At 35.3% G+C, this 13496-nt stretch overlaps 1 protein-coding gene across 7 annotated transcripts in view; it reads left to right on the plus strand.

Annotated features, from left to right (window-relative positions):
* LOC122567758 (hemicentin-2-like) overlaps window positions 1–13496 on the plus strand; it is a 504101-nt gene that overhangs the window by 449375 nt on the left and 41230 nt on the right. For all 7 annotated transcript variants that reach the window (XM_043726708.1, XM_043726709.1, XM_043726707.1 and 4 more), the window contains 2 exons: window positions 3032–3162; window positions 7892–8051. In XM_043726708.1, the coding sequence (XP_043582643.1) occupies window positions 3032–3162; window positions 7892–8051 (291 nt within the window). The remainder of the gene's footprint in view (window positions 1–3031; window positions 3163–7891; window positions 8052–13496) is intronic.

Genomic DNA, 13496 nt, shown 5'->3' on the forward strand with positions numbered 1-13496 from the left:
AGAGCAGCACAACAAGTGTAACTAAACAACCATTGTTAGCAATCGCAAGCATTCGTCATTCCACGCGATTCTAAATTCAAGCCCGATCCTAAGTCAATAACTGGTCGGTTCTTTGTGTGAATTGACCAGTACACCACGTGCAAATTTGATCAAACCCAAAGTCACGATCTATATACGAAGATCATAATACGAAGACTACACAAGTGGGGAAACGATAAGTGAAGTTTCTAACATTTCACTGGAAAAACAAAGTTTTAAAATTTATCAATCCAAATTTATCCAATCAGTCTTTCGGACCTAATCATACTCGTCAAAATTTTCAAAATACTAATCTTCATCGTATTAGAATATCGAAGATACTAAGATACTGCTTAATACTACGGTATGATATTATTACATTGAAAATATTGAAATCGTGTTGTAGAAATATCGTGTTATATGATGGGGGTTGTCTATGCGCCGTATTAAAATCCTTCTGCACAATCATAAATTAACATTAAAGCAAAAAAATTCCACAAAAATGTACTCGTCATAATATACATAATATACTCCTCCTTTGATAACTCCTTTTTGCATAATATAGAGCGCGAAAGAAGAAAAAATCGAGAGAAATAGCAAGTAGAAAGAGAATATGAGAATAGAAGATAGAAAGAGGAGCAGGAGCAGTCACGCAGGAGGGTCCAAAGAAAATCTGATGGGAACGAACGAGTGGAACGAACTTCTAAACTTATGGGATAGAGCAATAGGTGGATAGAGAAAGGAAAAACGAGTTTTATACGGGGAGAAAGAGGGTCTTGGACGAAAACGAAAGGAAGGAAATCGAGAAAACGAGAGAATCTTGAGCCACGGATGGGCATGTACCATTAATTTCCGCGAAGCTGAACCGATCCCTGCTTTCCTCTTTTTCCTCCTTCTTCGTTTCACGTTCGTGTCCTCTTACTTCCACCTTGCTCGCTGTCTAGTCGAGGAAAACTTTTATATTGGACAGCGGAATCACGGTGTTAATCTCCAGGAATGGTGGTAGGAATAGCGAGTCTGCATAACGACCGGTTCGTTATGAGATCGGTCTAAGAGGTTGTCGCGAAATCTACAGGCCTGTTCCATGCGTCCTGCTGCAATAAAAAGATTTTATCGTACGAAGTCATCCACTCGATTCTGTCGCGCAAACGATTATTCGAAGTGTAATTCTAGACCCGTGAGAACTATTCAACGATGGTTTTTGCAAATGATTCAGTCAACATCTGTGAGAATTATATAGCACTATAAATAGAAATACAGAAAAGAAAATAAGGATCCTTTTAATTTCATTTGTTGTGAAACACATTTCCATACAAATATTCAGTTAAATATACCATACGTGCATCAGTGAAACCCGAAAATTTATACGTGAAATATAAAACATAATACTTTCAAATGATATGTGGACTATATCAAATATGTATGCATGTATGAGCATCAGAAATGTGAAGAAGCGTTTCAGATGAAAGTTGTTTGACCTCATGTAGGAAAGTTAATAAGATATTTCGATTTTTCTTTTTCTTCTTTTACACTCTTATCTAAGAAGATTTCGATGCCGATGCAACATTTCTAAATGAAATATACACTATACACTTTTTCTATATACCGTTCGATGCATTTTTTTTTTAATTCTCTGCAAAAAGGTATTAGGGTATTAGGGTCGAAAAATGACTAGTTTAAAAGATACTTTGACTTTGATCTTGTGAAGCTTATCGTATGAAAGACAAGGAAAAAAAATAATACAGTGTTTTTGTGTTTATATTTTTCAATGCAATGCTGTATAAAAAGAATGTATAATTCCATTTTAGGAAGTTAAATTGGCATTTAATCTCTGTAAATAAGAATGTAAAAAAAGATCGAGAGATCTTATTAAGTTTTCCCCATGAAGTCAAAGAACTTTCGTCCGAAATATTTTTTGGCACTCCTGATACTTACAGAAATAATCGAATGTTATAATAATAATTAAAATAATAGTTAAAATAATAATAATAATAATAATAATAATTTACGGATAATTAGTGGATAGGTTTTGTTAAGGAAGTATCGATCGAATCGTGGCATAGAAACAATCAATTCCTTGGAAGAGTGTGTTGTTGTCGAAAAAAAAATGGTGCGACGATACAGGGAAACATTGGACCAGTTTGATATATTGTAGCTTCCTGATCTCAGATCGCCTGGAGACTGAAGCCAAGAAAGGATTAACAGCGACAATTGATTTTGCTGTTATCGGAGCAGACAATATTGCGTTAAATACAAGTGGGAATTTAACCTACTTGTGTTGAAAATCATGGATAGTAAATAGGTGTTTGGTGTGTAAACATGGTTTATCGTGCAAGCTTATATACTGATTGCTTTCCTCATAAACTATACCATATACCGGCTAGTACGCGTACACTTGAGAGAAATATACTCCCCTTTATTATTTTATAAATTAATAAAAATAATGTGATTGCGATTGTGAGCGATAGTGATTGACGATTATAATTCTTACAACTGAAACTCGTTTTATACACATTTAATATTATATATACTCGTTATAAACGATTATACACATATTATTATACTTATACAATGCTTGCAATTGCTAATTATTTCTTCAAAGTATATATAATCTTCTTATTATAATATTTCCACAATGTTGGACCATCTTTTAATACGCATTTGAATTTTAAAAGAGGAAACAATCTCCTCTTCTCGTATCTCACAGTGCACAGAACAACAACAATCTAAAAACGAGCACAACTCCCAACACGCACGCCTCCAATGCACCACACTCTCCAATAGGCCAAAAATGAACTTGCAGCATCTCCATCAACCATACCTAAAATACTATTTATGATCCAACTCAACAGCAAACTCCACGCATAAACAAAACAATCCTATTTCTTGCCTATCGCTCTAACTACTTACTTACACTGCACCCAAAGCGCAAAACGTGCTCGCGCGCTGGGTGCAGTTGCTCGAAACAAAACATTGTACCATTTCTTACACAACGACATGGTTAAACTTTCAGACGAACCGGTGGTTATGCTCGAGCTTGGGAGCAATCTGAACTTGAGCGCAATCCGCGAGGGTATCGACGTTTATTTCGAGTGCAACATCAAGTCGAATCCGTGGGTTTACAAGGTCTCTTGGCGGCACAACGTAAGTTCAAACCAATCACAATCGCACTCCCTTTCATCTATTAATTCACCTGATGCATTAAAATAAATTGAAATTATTAAAACAACGAATGAAAATAAATTTCAAAATACAAAAGCAACGATCTCTTTTACTATAGTAAGAAGTCTAATACTGCAAATCTTGAAATATGTCATTGTTCCTACAAATGGGAAATACACTACCGGCTAAAAACTTGGAATTATCATGTTACATAGATCTCGACAGACAGAATCACAAAAAGAATCGGTTTACACTTCCGCGATCTTGGAAAACTCTTTGATAGGGTAAAACTCCGTTCGTATGAGTTAGCGAAGGAAGAAATAATTTATACGATTGCAATTCATATAATAGGAGCCCATTGATTCTCCTCCCACACCTATGATTTTTTATTCATACGATAAAAGTTTACCTTCGAATAAATAAATTCAACCAACAAGAGTTCATTCGACCAGACATTGACTGTAATCGACTAAATGGAGTTCGTATGAACGCGTAATCTGCTATAAGCAATCGTATATTGATAAATGTTGCAAATTTATATTAAAATCAACAAGTAATTCAATGTAGAAGAACGATTGAAGAAGTGTCGACTTTAAATCGTTGATCGATAGTATATGTTTTATGTACGACGACGACGACGACGACGACGACGACGACGACGACGACGACGACGACGACGACGACGACGACGACGACGACGACGACGAAGACGACGACGACGACGACGAAGACGACGACGACGACGATGACGACGACGACGACGATGACGACGACGACGACGATGATGGGAACGAGAACGATGGAACGCTCGCTAACAGCCGGATAACGAAATTGCGTGGCAGTTCCGGAATCGATAATTTAGAAGCAAGCCTTGATCGAAAGACGAGATAAGGGGGACGGGTTGGCGCAGCTGTGACACAAAGTTTCTGTTTAAAATTTACATGCTGATACGGGCCGACCGGGAACCAATGTGTAAGCGTTCTTTGAACTAATAGCCAACGTTCCGCATCGGTAAGAAATTTATCGGCGAGCTTCGGGAACCGTTGACGTAACCGTAAGCGCTTCAAGCTTCTCCTTAAATGGGCTGAAGTCTGACGGGGATCGTCGTTAATAGGAAGTTTACAGGGGGGAACCGCGGCAAGTGATGTGCACCGATTTTCTTGGGACTTTGAGGTTACGCCAGGCGTTAGATGGTTTGGCTTTAGATTGATAGACCAAGTTCCTGGAGAAATATCTTAAATTTCAAATTTCTCAAGTTTGGCATGTCATGCTACCTTTAGGGTGATACGCGAAGGAATCTTGTTTCATCTATTTTAACATACATATTATATTATCGTTAAGGAATGGAAGATGATTAATAATTAAAGATACTAGACATGAATTAAAGAAAGAATAACAATGATTAGAATTCATTTCCAGAGTCAAATGAACTTTTTCCTTCTTTACATTTTTCTTCTTCGGTTTTAAGTTGTGTTTGAATTCGATCTTTCTAACTAACAAGTACATGTAACACTAACAACATAGACATATGTAAATATAGATTAAAGATGATAGGTTATTAGCAAGAAGAAATTAAAATTTATTTGTCGATTTAAAGAAAATTCTTCCCGTTTGTAACTAATTTCAATTATGTTCTAAATTACTTGAAGTCAACTATTGTATTATTTATTGTATCGAACGAACCTTAAGTAATTACATGGCTGAAACTAGTAACAAATTAATAATAAAAGCTATTCAAGTAAGTGGCAATGCCATCCTACTTTATTCGCCAATTACTTCGCATAAGCAGAATCGCAGAATTAACAGAAACGAGAAAATAGAACGATGTAGCTTTCATCTCGACGTAGAATTTACTGCACAAATTTTGTAGTATAGAAAGCATAGAATAAATAAGCTCTCTACATAAATTAGTAGGTACCTTATAACGCGCATTACTATTTATATTAATTATCATTATAAGTTTGTAAAGAGAGATTATATCGACTAATTACAAATATAAATTCGTGCATACCAGATAAACTTTGTACATACGGTAACTAATAATCCATAACTCTACACTAATTATCAGAGATTTGACAGAGATTTCATAGATTAATTACAAATACCAATTTCTACAAGATAAATATGCTTTCTATGTAAATTAACCAACAACTATATTACTATATTATTTACCTCGATTATCAAGAAATATTAATCGAAACTTAATCGAATATTAATCGCGATATAAGGTCTATGTGGCTGGAAACTTTTTCATGCATAATGTATATAATTAAAAGATCCAACAAATAAATTATTTTATTTACTATTTAACAAAATTTCATAAATTTCGGCGCGTAATTATACGTGGCTGCGTGATAATACTTTGTAAATCTATTGAAACTACTATGAACAAAATGACAAAATGAAATCAAGATTAGAAGATTAATCACTCTCTTGGTCGTTTATTCGATAAAATATTTGATCTGTCATGTAACAAAGTTGTATTAGTATCGATACGTAATTGTATGTGGTTCTGTGATAAAACTTCATCAGGCTATTGGACGTTCTACGAATGAAATAACTGAGGAAAGTCGATTGTTGTTCGTGACCGATCCGATGAACCAACGATGTGGGACGTGATTGGTATCGAGCTATGGCAATCACAGCGAGAGATTTGTTTAATGATTAGTTGTACCAATGAACGGGTTTCCTATTCAATATTAATCTGTTTGATATTGACGCGTTCAATCTACCGCGGATCACTGATTGGTTACATAGATGCGATATCCCATTTACGATTAATAACTCAAAAATATTCTTCCAGCATCTATCAATCCACAAAATTTCCATTTACCATTAGCTTTCGAAAAATATTCTATTAAGAGAAAAAAAGAGAAAAAGAAAAAAAAGAAGAAAGAAAAGATGAAAGAAAGAAGAAGGTAAACGTTCCTGATTTCTTACGCATTTTACCTTTTCTCTGCAACCCGTCATTATTAATTCCGTTTGCGTTTTAAGGCGAATGCATTCTGACAGTACATCTCACCCGTTCTTTAACGCGCCTTTACGTTTCATAGCCCCAGTCTCTCCAATAAGAGAATCGTATATTTTGCATTACTACGTTCCATTGTGAATATTTTAGCCAGCAAAGTGTAACTTTACTGTTCCGCCAGCGTAGAACAACTCCACAGTCCTCAGACGGAAAGTAGGATATAATTTCAACAAGAAAGAGCAAAACTACTTCGTCGATATCATTTTTTTCGCACAGTTGTTAAAAATTCTTATTTTAACCGTCGAAATAAATAATGACTACAGTATGTGACTACAGTACAGTGATCCGTTGACCTCGGATAATACGGAAAGCTCTATTAGCGTTCGTAAATCGTACAGTAAAATCATAGAAAACATTTTGATAACGTTACGTTGTACGTGTATTTAAGTTTGATTAATTACTTAATCAGTTGAAAGTTTGGTTAACCGCTTTCACAATACCTGACTATTTACGCTTTTGTACACTTTGTGTTAAAAATTTCCTGATAGAAATGAAGTTATGGTAAAGTTTAGAACATTTCGAATAATACAACCTTAGACGGGACTCTAATAACCGAGACTCCGTTGTACTTTGAAGTAAATCTACCTATTCGCAGATAATTGATAATTCTTAGCTGCGGTTAGATCAATTACAGAATCTGCTTAACGCCTTAACTACTCACCGATTTTACGATTTTACTATATCGTTTCTGTTTACTGCATGCCTCTGTCCCGTCTCTACGATTAGTAAGGTTTATTCGAAACGAATACGAAAGCTCGTCCCTCTACGTCTGGTATATCGCATTGTACTACATTATGTTGATCCGAGTTCCATAAATATTCCTTCGAGCGCCTTTAGATCTCGATGTCATTCTAGTCAAGGGGACATCAGGCGCCTTCGTCGATTCTTCGTTCGATCGGAGAACGAAAGATCACCGGTACGAAAGATCTCCGCCATTCGATCTGATGCCGATGTGTTCTGAGGAAATTCAAAGGAGATTTTCGGCAATCGAAAAAGGAGAACATAATACATCGGTTGGCACGGTTGAGAAATTGAAAAACTGTCAGCAGCCTTCGCCTTATTTTTTCCCCTCCCTTTCTCTAGTCATCCTTTCTAATTTTTTCCATGGAAAATTTATCCATGGAATGGTACCTATCGATCTGCACGCGCATCAAGTTCACGTAAAACTATCAATCATCGTGAACGGTTCACCTCGAAATTACCCTCACCGTCTGCCGAAGTGAGCTGGACGAGGAAACGAATACACGTATATGTTGCTCGCGTAACCTCAATTTGCATAAGAAAATCACAGGACAAAAGCACGATGAGTACAGTTTCGTTGATTTCCTGATTTTGACGTTATTCAATGGAACGGAAGAAAAGGACGGTTTCGCTGGACTTTTAAATTTCCCGTAAACGCATAAACGCATTCTACTCTATCTCCGAAACTTCCGTATACTTCCTTCGATATCTGATCAGATAAGATTTCTATTCATAGTCAATTAAGACACATAGTCAATTAATCACAATAGGAATATGAACTTAGAGAACTATGCATAAACTAGATTTCTAGACAGCGTGCCGTGCACGAAACATTTTAACGATCCATCGTCTTTGTTGTTCTTCGTCATCGTCGTTCGTCGAAAAGTTATATATACTTTCGATCTATGATGGGATATAGTGATCACGATTTTATATCGACAGGGCAATCCGCTGTATCATAATCCAGCGACAGGAACCATAATCAGTAATCAAAGCCTAGTATTGCAAAGCGTAACACGAAGCAGAGCTGGGATCTACACGTGTATTGGCAGCAACCAAGAAGGCGACGGGGAGAGCAATCCTCTGAATTTGGACATCAAATGTGAGTATATTGGCAATTCAGCTTGGTAATTCCAACTAACGCAAGATGTAACTAGATATATATTACAGTTCACTTATGAATTCGAATATAATTACATGTATTCTAATTAGAAAATTACGGATAAATCAAACTAGGAAGAAAATCAAAATAATAAATTCTCAAGTTCTTCACCAATGGAATTTTTCTTTACTTACGAAAAAATAATTAATATTATAGCATCGAATTTGGCTCTAAAATTTTTGCATCAATAAGCGTGAAAGATACACTACCGATCAAAAGTATTCGTAACGCTTGCTTATTTTCTATAAAATATATTTGAATAACAAAATTACAGATGATGTAAATTATTAGCGATACAAGTATTACTATTAACTAAAAGCGATACATCAGCATTATTGGATAAAATGGTTGTATAGAAACGGCTGTTTCATCCTCCATCTTCCCGCAACATTCCCTAAAAGCATAGGAAAAAGTGGCATGATAATGAAAAGACGTAGAGCAAGTTCCAATTTTTTTTTTTCTTTTTTTTTTTTTTTTTTTCTTTTAATTTTACAGGGAATACGTCCGTTGCAACTTTGTTCCATTAAAAGTTTGTACCGTGATGTCACAAGCAAACATTACCACGACCCGATCTTCGCAAAAAAATTTAATCAAACCGGAAGAAAAATTTTACAGAAGGACACGAAGCAGTTACGCGGTATAAAAATGCAATTTTTAGAAAAACCGCAAACGTTCTTTTCCAGAAAGCAATTATTTGTTGTATAAATTTAATTATTTAGATAGTCCCGTCGATAGTGGAATATTCTTGGACGATTTAGAGTTTTTTCATAAAACAAACATTCATTCGAGCAACTGAAGCGAACTTCAAAGATAAAATATTTAACTGTATTAGTTATATATTTATACTTTAAAGGCGCTTAAAATTACATCTATTGAAAATAACTTACACGAACTATCTGTTATCCTTAAATAATATGAAACTACGTTGGTATCGAATATTTACCAAAACCTCCGATTTGATAAAGAAGAAAAAGATTTATAGAAATGTAATACATTCTATTGGATATATAGATATATTCTCTTATTTAAAACTAATTACCGGTATTGAATATTACAAGTATTACTAAATAGTTTCTGGAAAGATCAAATATCCTTGAACGTTAAAGGATACTGCATAAATATACCATTGCAGTACGAAAGATTGATGAAATGAAAAATCTTCAACAAATACTTCTCGCATTTATCTTTAAACAACAGTTGTCGACATTAAAGATCACGGCCATTAAATTGTATTCCCACATTCAGAGAGGAATATTTTTAAACGTTATATAACCCTGCGTAAATAAAATATTTATCAAAATAAATCACGTAAAACCTAAAGAAGAAACAGCAAATAATATCCAACGTATCCTTCTTGAAATAACTATTAAACATTACAATCAAACATTACAAAGAACATCTGTACAGTGCACAATGAAACGAAACATTTATAAATGGAGTTGAAACGAGATCTGAAAAGCGAAGAGGCATTCGAATAACGCATCTAGCCCAGAACCTGCTATTTCCTCCGGCTCGTTGCAGAAATATTTAGAAAGTATGATTCGCTGGGTTCTGGGAAACGATATTATGTACAACGAACGAGGAGATTGTTGCGATTCCAGCTTTGTGGATTTATACCAATTCGAATAAAGAGAGAAGTGGATTGTAAGATGGGTCGGGGGGGGGGGGAGGCGGGAGAGAAAGAGAAAAGCAGTTGAAAGAGGACACAAAAGGTGATACTGGCGTGACCATTAATAGCGTTAAAGGAAACCGACTCGTAGCAACATAATGATACATTTAGGTAAATGTGTACAAAGCTAAAATCCAACGTCTATCACGGGTGTAGTAATACTATGCAATGTCGCACTAAATGCAATGTAGCCCCATTTTTACGTTAACAAAGTCTACCATCCTTTATTAAACAAAGTCTACGCTCCTTCTGAATTCTCGATACACCATTGCTTCCACGTTTTTGCCACGTAAATAAAATATCGTCCCATATTTCCTCCATATTACGCAGTCTGGTTATTGATTTTACTTTGAATACGCAAAAAGTATCATCTCTATCGTCTTTGTAATATTAGGGAGATCCGGTCTTGCAAAATTTAAAACAACTATCGTACATCATGCGTGTATGTCAGCATTTTTAAATAATAATAATGCCACTATTATACCGTAACATTACATACTTGTTTCTAACAAAAGGGTATTCAGGGGGAAAGAAACAGCGAGTTGCCGTTTAATGTGTTACTTTTAAAAGCTACGATAGTTGTTTGCGACTGTTTATTTTTGAAAAACTATGGTCTAGCAACTTAAGAAGCGGTAAAGTAAGAAACGGTAAAATATATTAGATAAAGAAAATGTGGGGAAAAAAACTGTTATAGTAATAAGGAAAACATAGAAAAGAATAGAAAGTATAGTGGTAAAGAGAGCGAAGGAGCCAAGAAAGGAATTACGATAGGAAGGAAACGGTAAAAGAAAGTTAGGAGAAATAGCAGCAATAGAAACAAGTAACGCAATAAAATCGAGAAGCCACAAGGAGAAATGAAGTTTCCACAGGCGAAAATAGACAGATTTCAAAATGCCCTCGAACGGAGAAAATGTGGAATTTCAACTTTGTAGAATCTCTCGGGATCCTAAGCGACATATGTCCAAAATTGAAGAATGCCAGCTTTAGGTGGAATGAAATCGAATTACGAAATTGATGATGCGAAAATATCATACAATAATACACGTATTGCACGTAGTCGATAACGTATACGAATGCAGAATAAAATTACTAAAACTTTAATATATGAATAATGGATATTATCCATCTTGCCACAGCTAAAATAAAAACAGAAAGTTTCGCAGAAAATTTTATCTCTTCGATTCAAAATTTTATTTCTTCAATAAACACGCTGCAACGAAAAATCTCACCACCAATTTGTATATTATTAGGCAACTGATTAAGTTAACCATGAATTTATTTTGCAATATGCAGTTTGCTTGGTAACGTGTATAACGCGTATATTATTAAAAATTTCATACCGACGAAATTACATAATTTCTAAATGTAATATAACAAAAATAACCGGACAAAATTTACCAAAAAACGAACACTTTAAATATTATCTTTTTAATACATATACTATAACAGACACTCTCGGCGTTAATTTATTCTGTATCATCGAACGAACGATTAAGTTATTAACGGCAAACTGATTTTTAAAAACGAACAACGATTCGATGAACAGATATCTGAGAGAATTTTCTTTGTTGAAGTTCTTCGGTGGCACAGTCCGCGTAACACGAAAGATAGGAGTGCACTTTCCCTGATTTCAACTGCGTCGACTAAGATTTTATCACATCCACTCCCGAGGATCGAATCATGGCGGTCCAATCCAACGTCGATTCTGCTTTCAATTTACGGCACTCCAATTTCAAATTTTCTCCGCGGCAAGAACGTAGAAGTCTGCTAGCTTGTCCATTCGAGAAGGAGCTTCGAAAAGAAAGTCAGGATACATTTACCCTCCCCTTCCCCCCCCCTCATTTTATTCGCGTTCATTTCGATTTTTGTCTAATCTATTTCGTTTTAATTCAGCAATAATTCTATTCCGCTTTATTTTACTATAAATTCGATAGCTTTCTCAATCTCTATTTTTTTTTTTTCTTTTTTTTTTACGACAATTCGAAATAACACGGAATAATCTGATTTTATAAAATTCCTCGGATGTACCATCGATTTCGCCCATTTATAAGATTGAAACTTTCAACTTCCTTAGACTATTAGAATATAGAAAATTTGGTTTAGGCTTGTTCTTAACAAGGCGATAAGAATCTAGTTCGAATTTTTGATCAATAAATGATGACTTTTAATCTCTGTTCCTACAATAATTTAAGAAGACATAAGATATTCTTCAAGTATAGTATCGATCTAGTTGTCCATGTACAAGTTGTCCATGTCCATGTATTGGAACTTGGTACTTTCTGACTCTTGGAATGCAGAAAATTGGTAAATTCCGACGTCAAAGTTCGTGCTCCACGGAAGAAAGGCCAAAGTATTTATCCTAATTTCGTTCGTGCCAACTTTGGTCTCGTCGTGTCCACTTCGTAAACCGAACCGTCTTTTCTTCATTTGCCTTAGATTTACTTTAAACTTACTTTGTTCCAAAACTTCGTTCCAAAATCGAACTTTTCTAGATATTCAACGTTTTATCGAATTCCAGCTTAACTACTCTTGACGTTCGTTCACCCGGATGAAACGAAATTTGAAACCGTCTCTAACGATTTTCAGATTGAATTGCAGGGTTTATTTTTTATGCACGAGGGAGTCTGTTCAAGCCCTGCGGCGAGGCCAATCTTTAACTTCTTAGGTACGGTTGAATTGTGTGCGGGGCTATTTCTCTGCGCAACAGAGTTTGACACGAATTACGCGTAAACGATACGGAACTGCAATGTGCTACGGACAATGCCGTTCTCTACGCAAACACATTGGAATGAAGTTTTCGATAATTAGATTATAATTTTTCTTAAAGATATGACGCATATATCTTAACTTTAATAATTTACTTTAACAATTAATAATACAGTTGAGTGTGATATATTTTATAGCATGGTACGACGACACATAGTAGAACCACGTCACAATTTTCACACTAATAGCGCGATAGTGTTTCTCAAATTGCACTTTTCTATTTCTATTTTGTTTTGTGTTTTCTATTTCGAAGCGACATCCTGAGGTTGAAGATTCTAAAAAATTATAAGGATACGGATCGGCATGTTAAAAGGAGCATCTAATAATGGTATATTTATTTTAACGAAAAGCAACAATCGATACCTGACACTGGCGTATAAAAAACAAAGACTATAATATTCTGTCTGTATATTGTTAACACTATTATAAAACGTTGTGAAGGCAAAAAAAGCGGTGCGTCGTAATATAAGATGACATCCGCGAATACCACTATAGCGCATCGTACCTGAGAGGTTAAAAAGGATTTTAAAAGTCAAACAACTCGTCAATTTAGTTTATACAAAAATTAAGAACAGAAAACTTCTCAATGGACCTAACATTTTCCATTAAAGATTCTCTTTGATCCTCCTATACGCACAACTTCAAACCCCCAAAATTTCTTCTTCAATGATATGAATGATTATTTAGATAAATAGTCGTCGGGAAAAAGACGCGCAATCTCCACATAACATTTTGTAAAGATCAAACGTTGTAGTATATTTCAATCTATTGCAGCTTCCAGAGAAAATCTACAAAATTTGCGTGACAGTCAAAGTAAATAACCGCATAAATAGCGAACGTGATTAAACCGATCGCGAAATCGGCTAAGCCACCGTCTACTACCGCGCGTTGGCGCGAACAATTGATCGACCCCTCTTTCTCCTCCCCCCCCCCCCCCCCCCCCCCCCCCC

The sequence above is a fragment of the Bombus pyrosoma genome, linkage group LG5, assembly GCF_014825855.1.
Source record: "Bombus pyrosoma isolate SC7728 linkage group LG5, ASM1482585v1, whole genome shotgun sequence".
Lineage (NCBI taxonomy): Eukaryota > Metazoa > Arthropoda > Insecta > Hymenoptera > Apidae > Bombus > Bombus pyrosoma.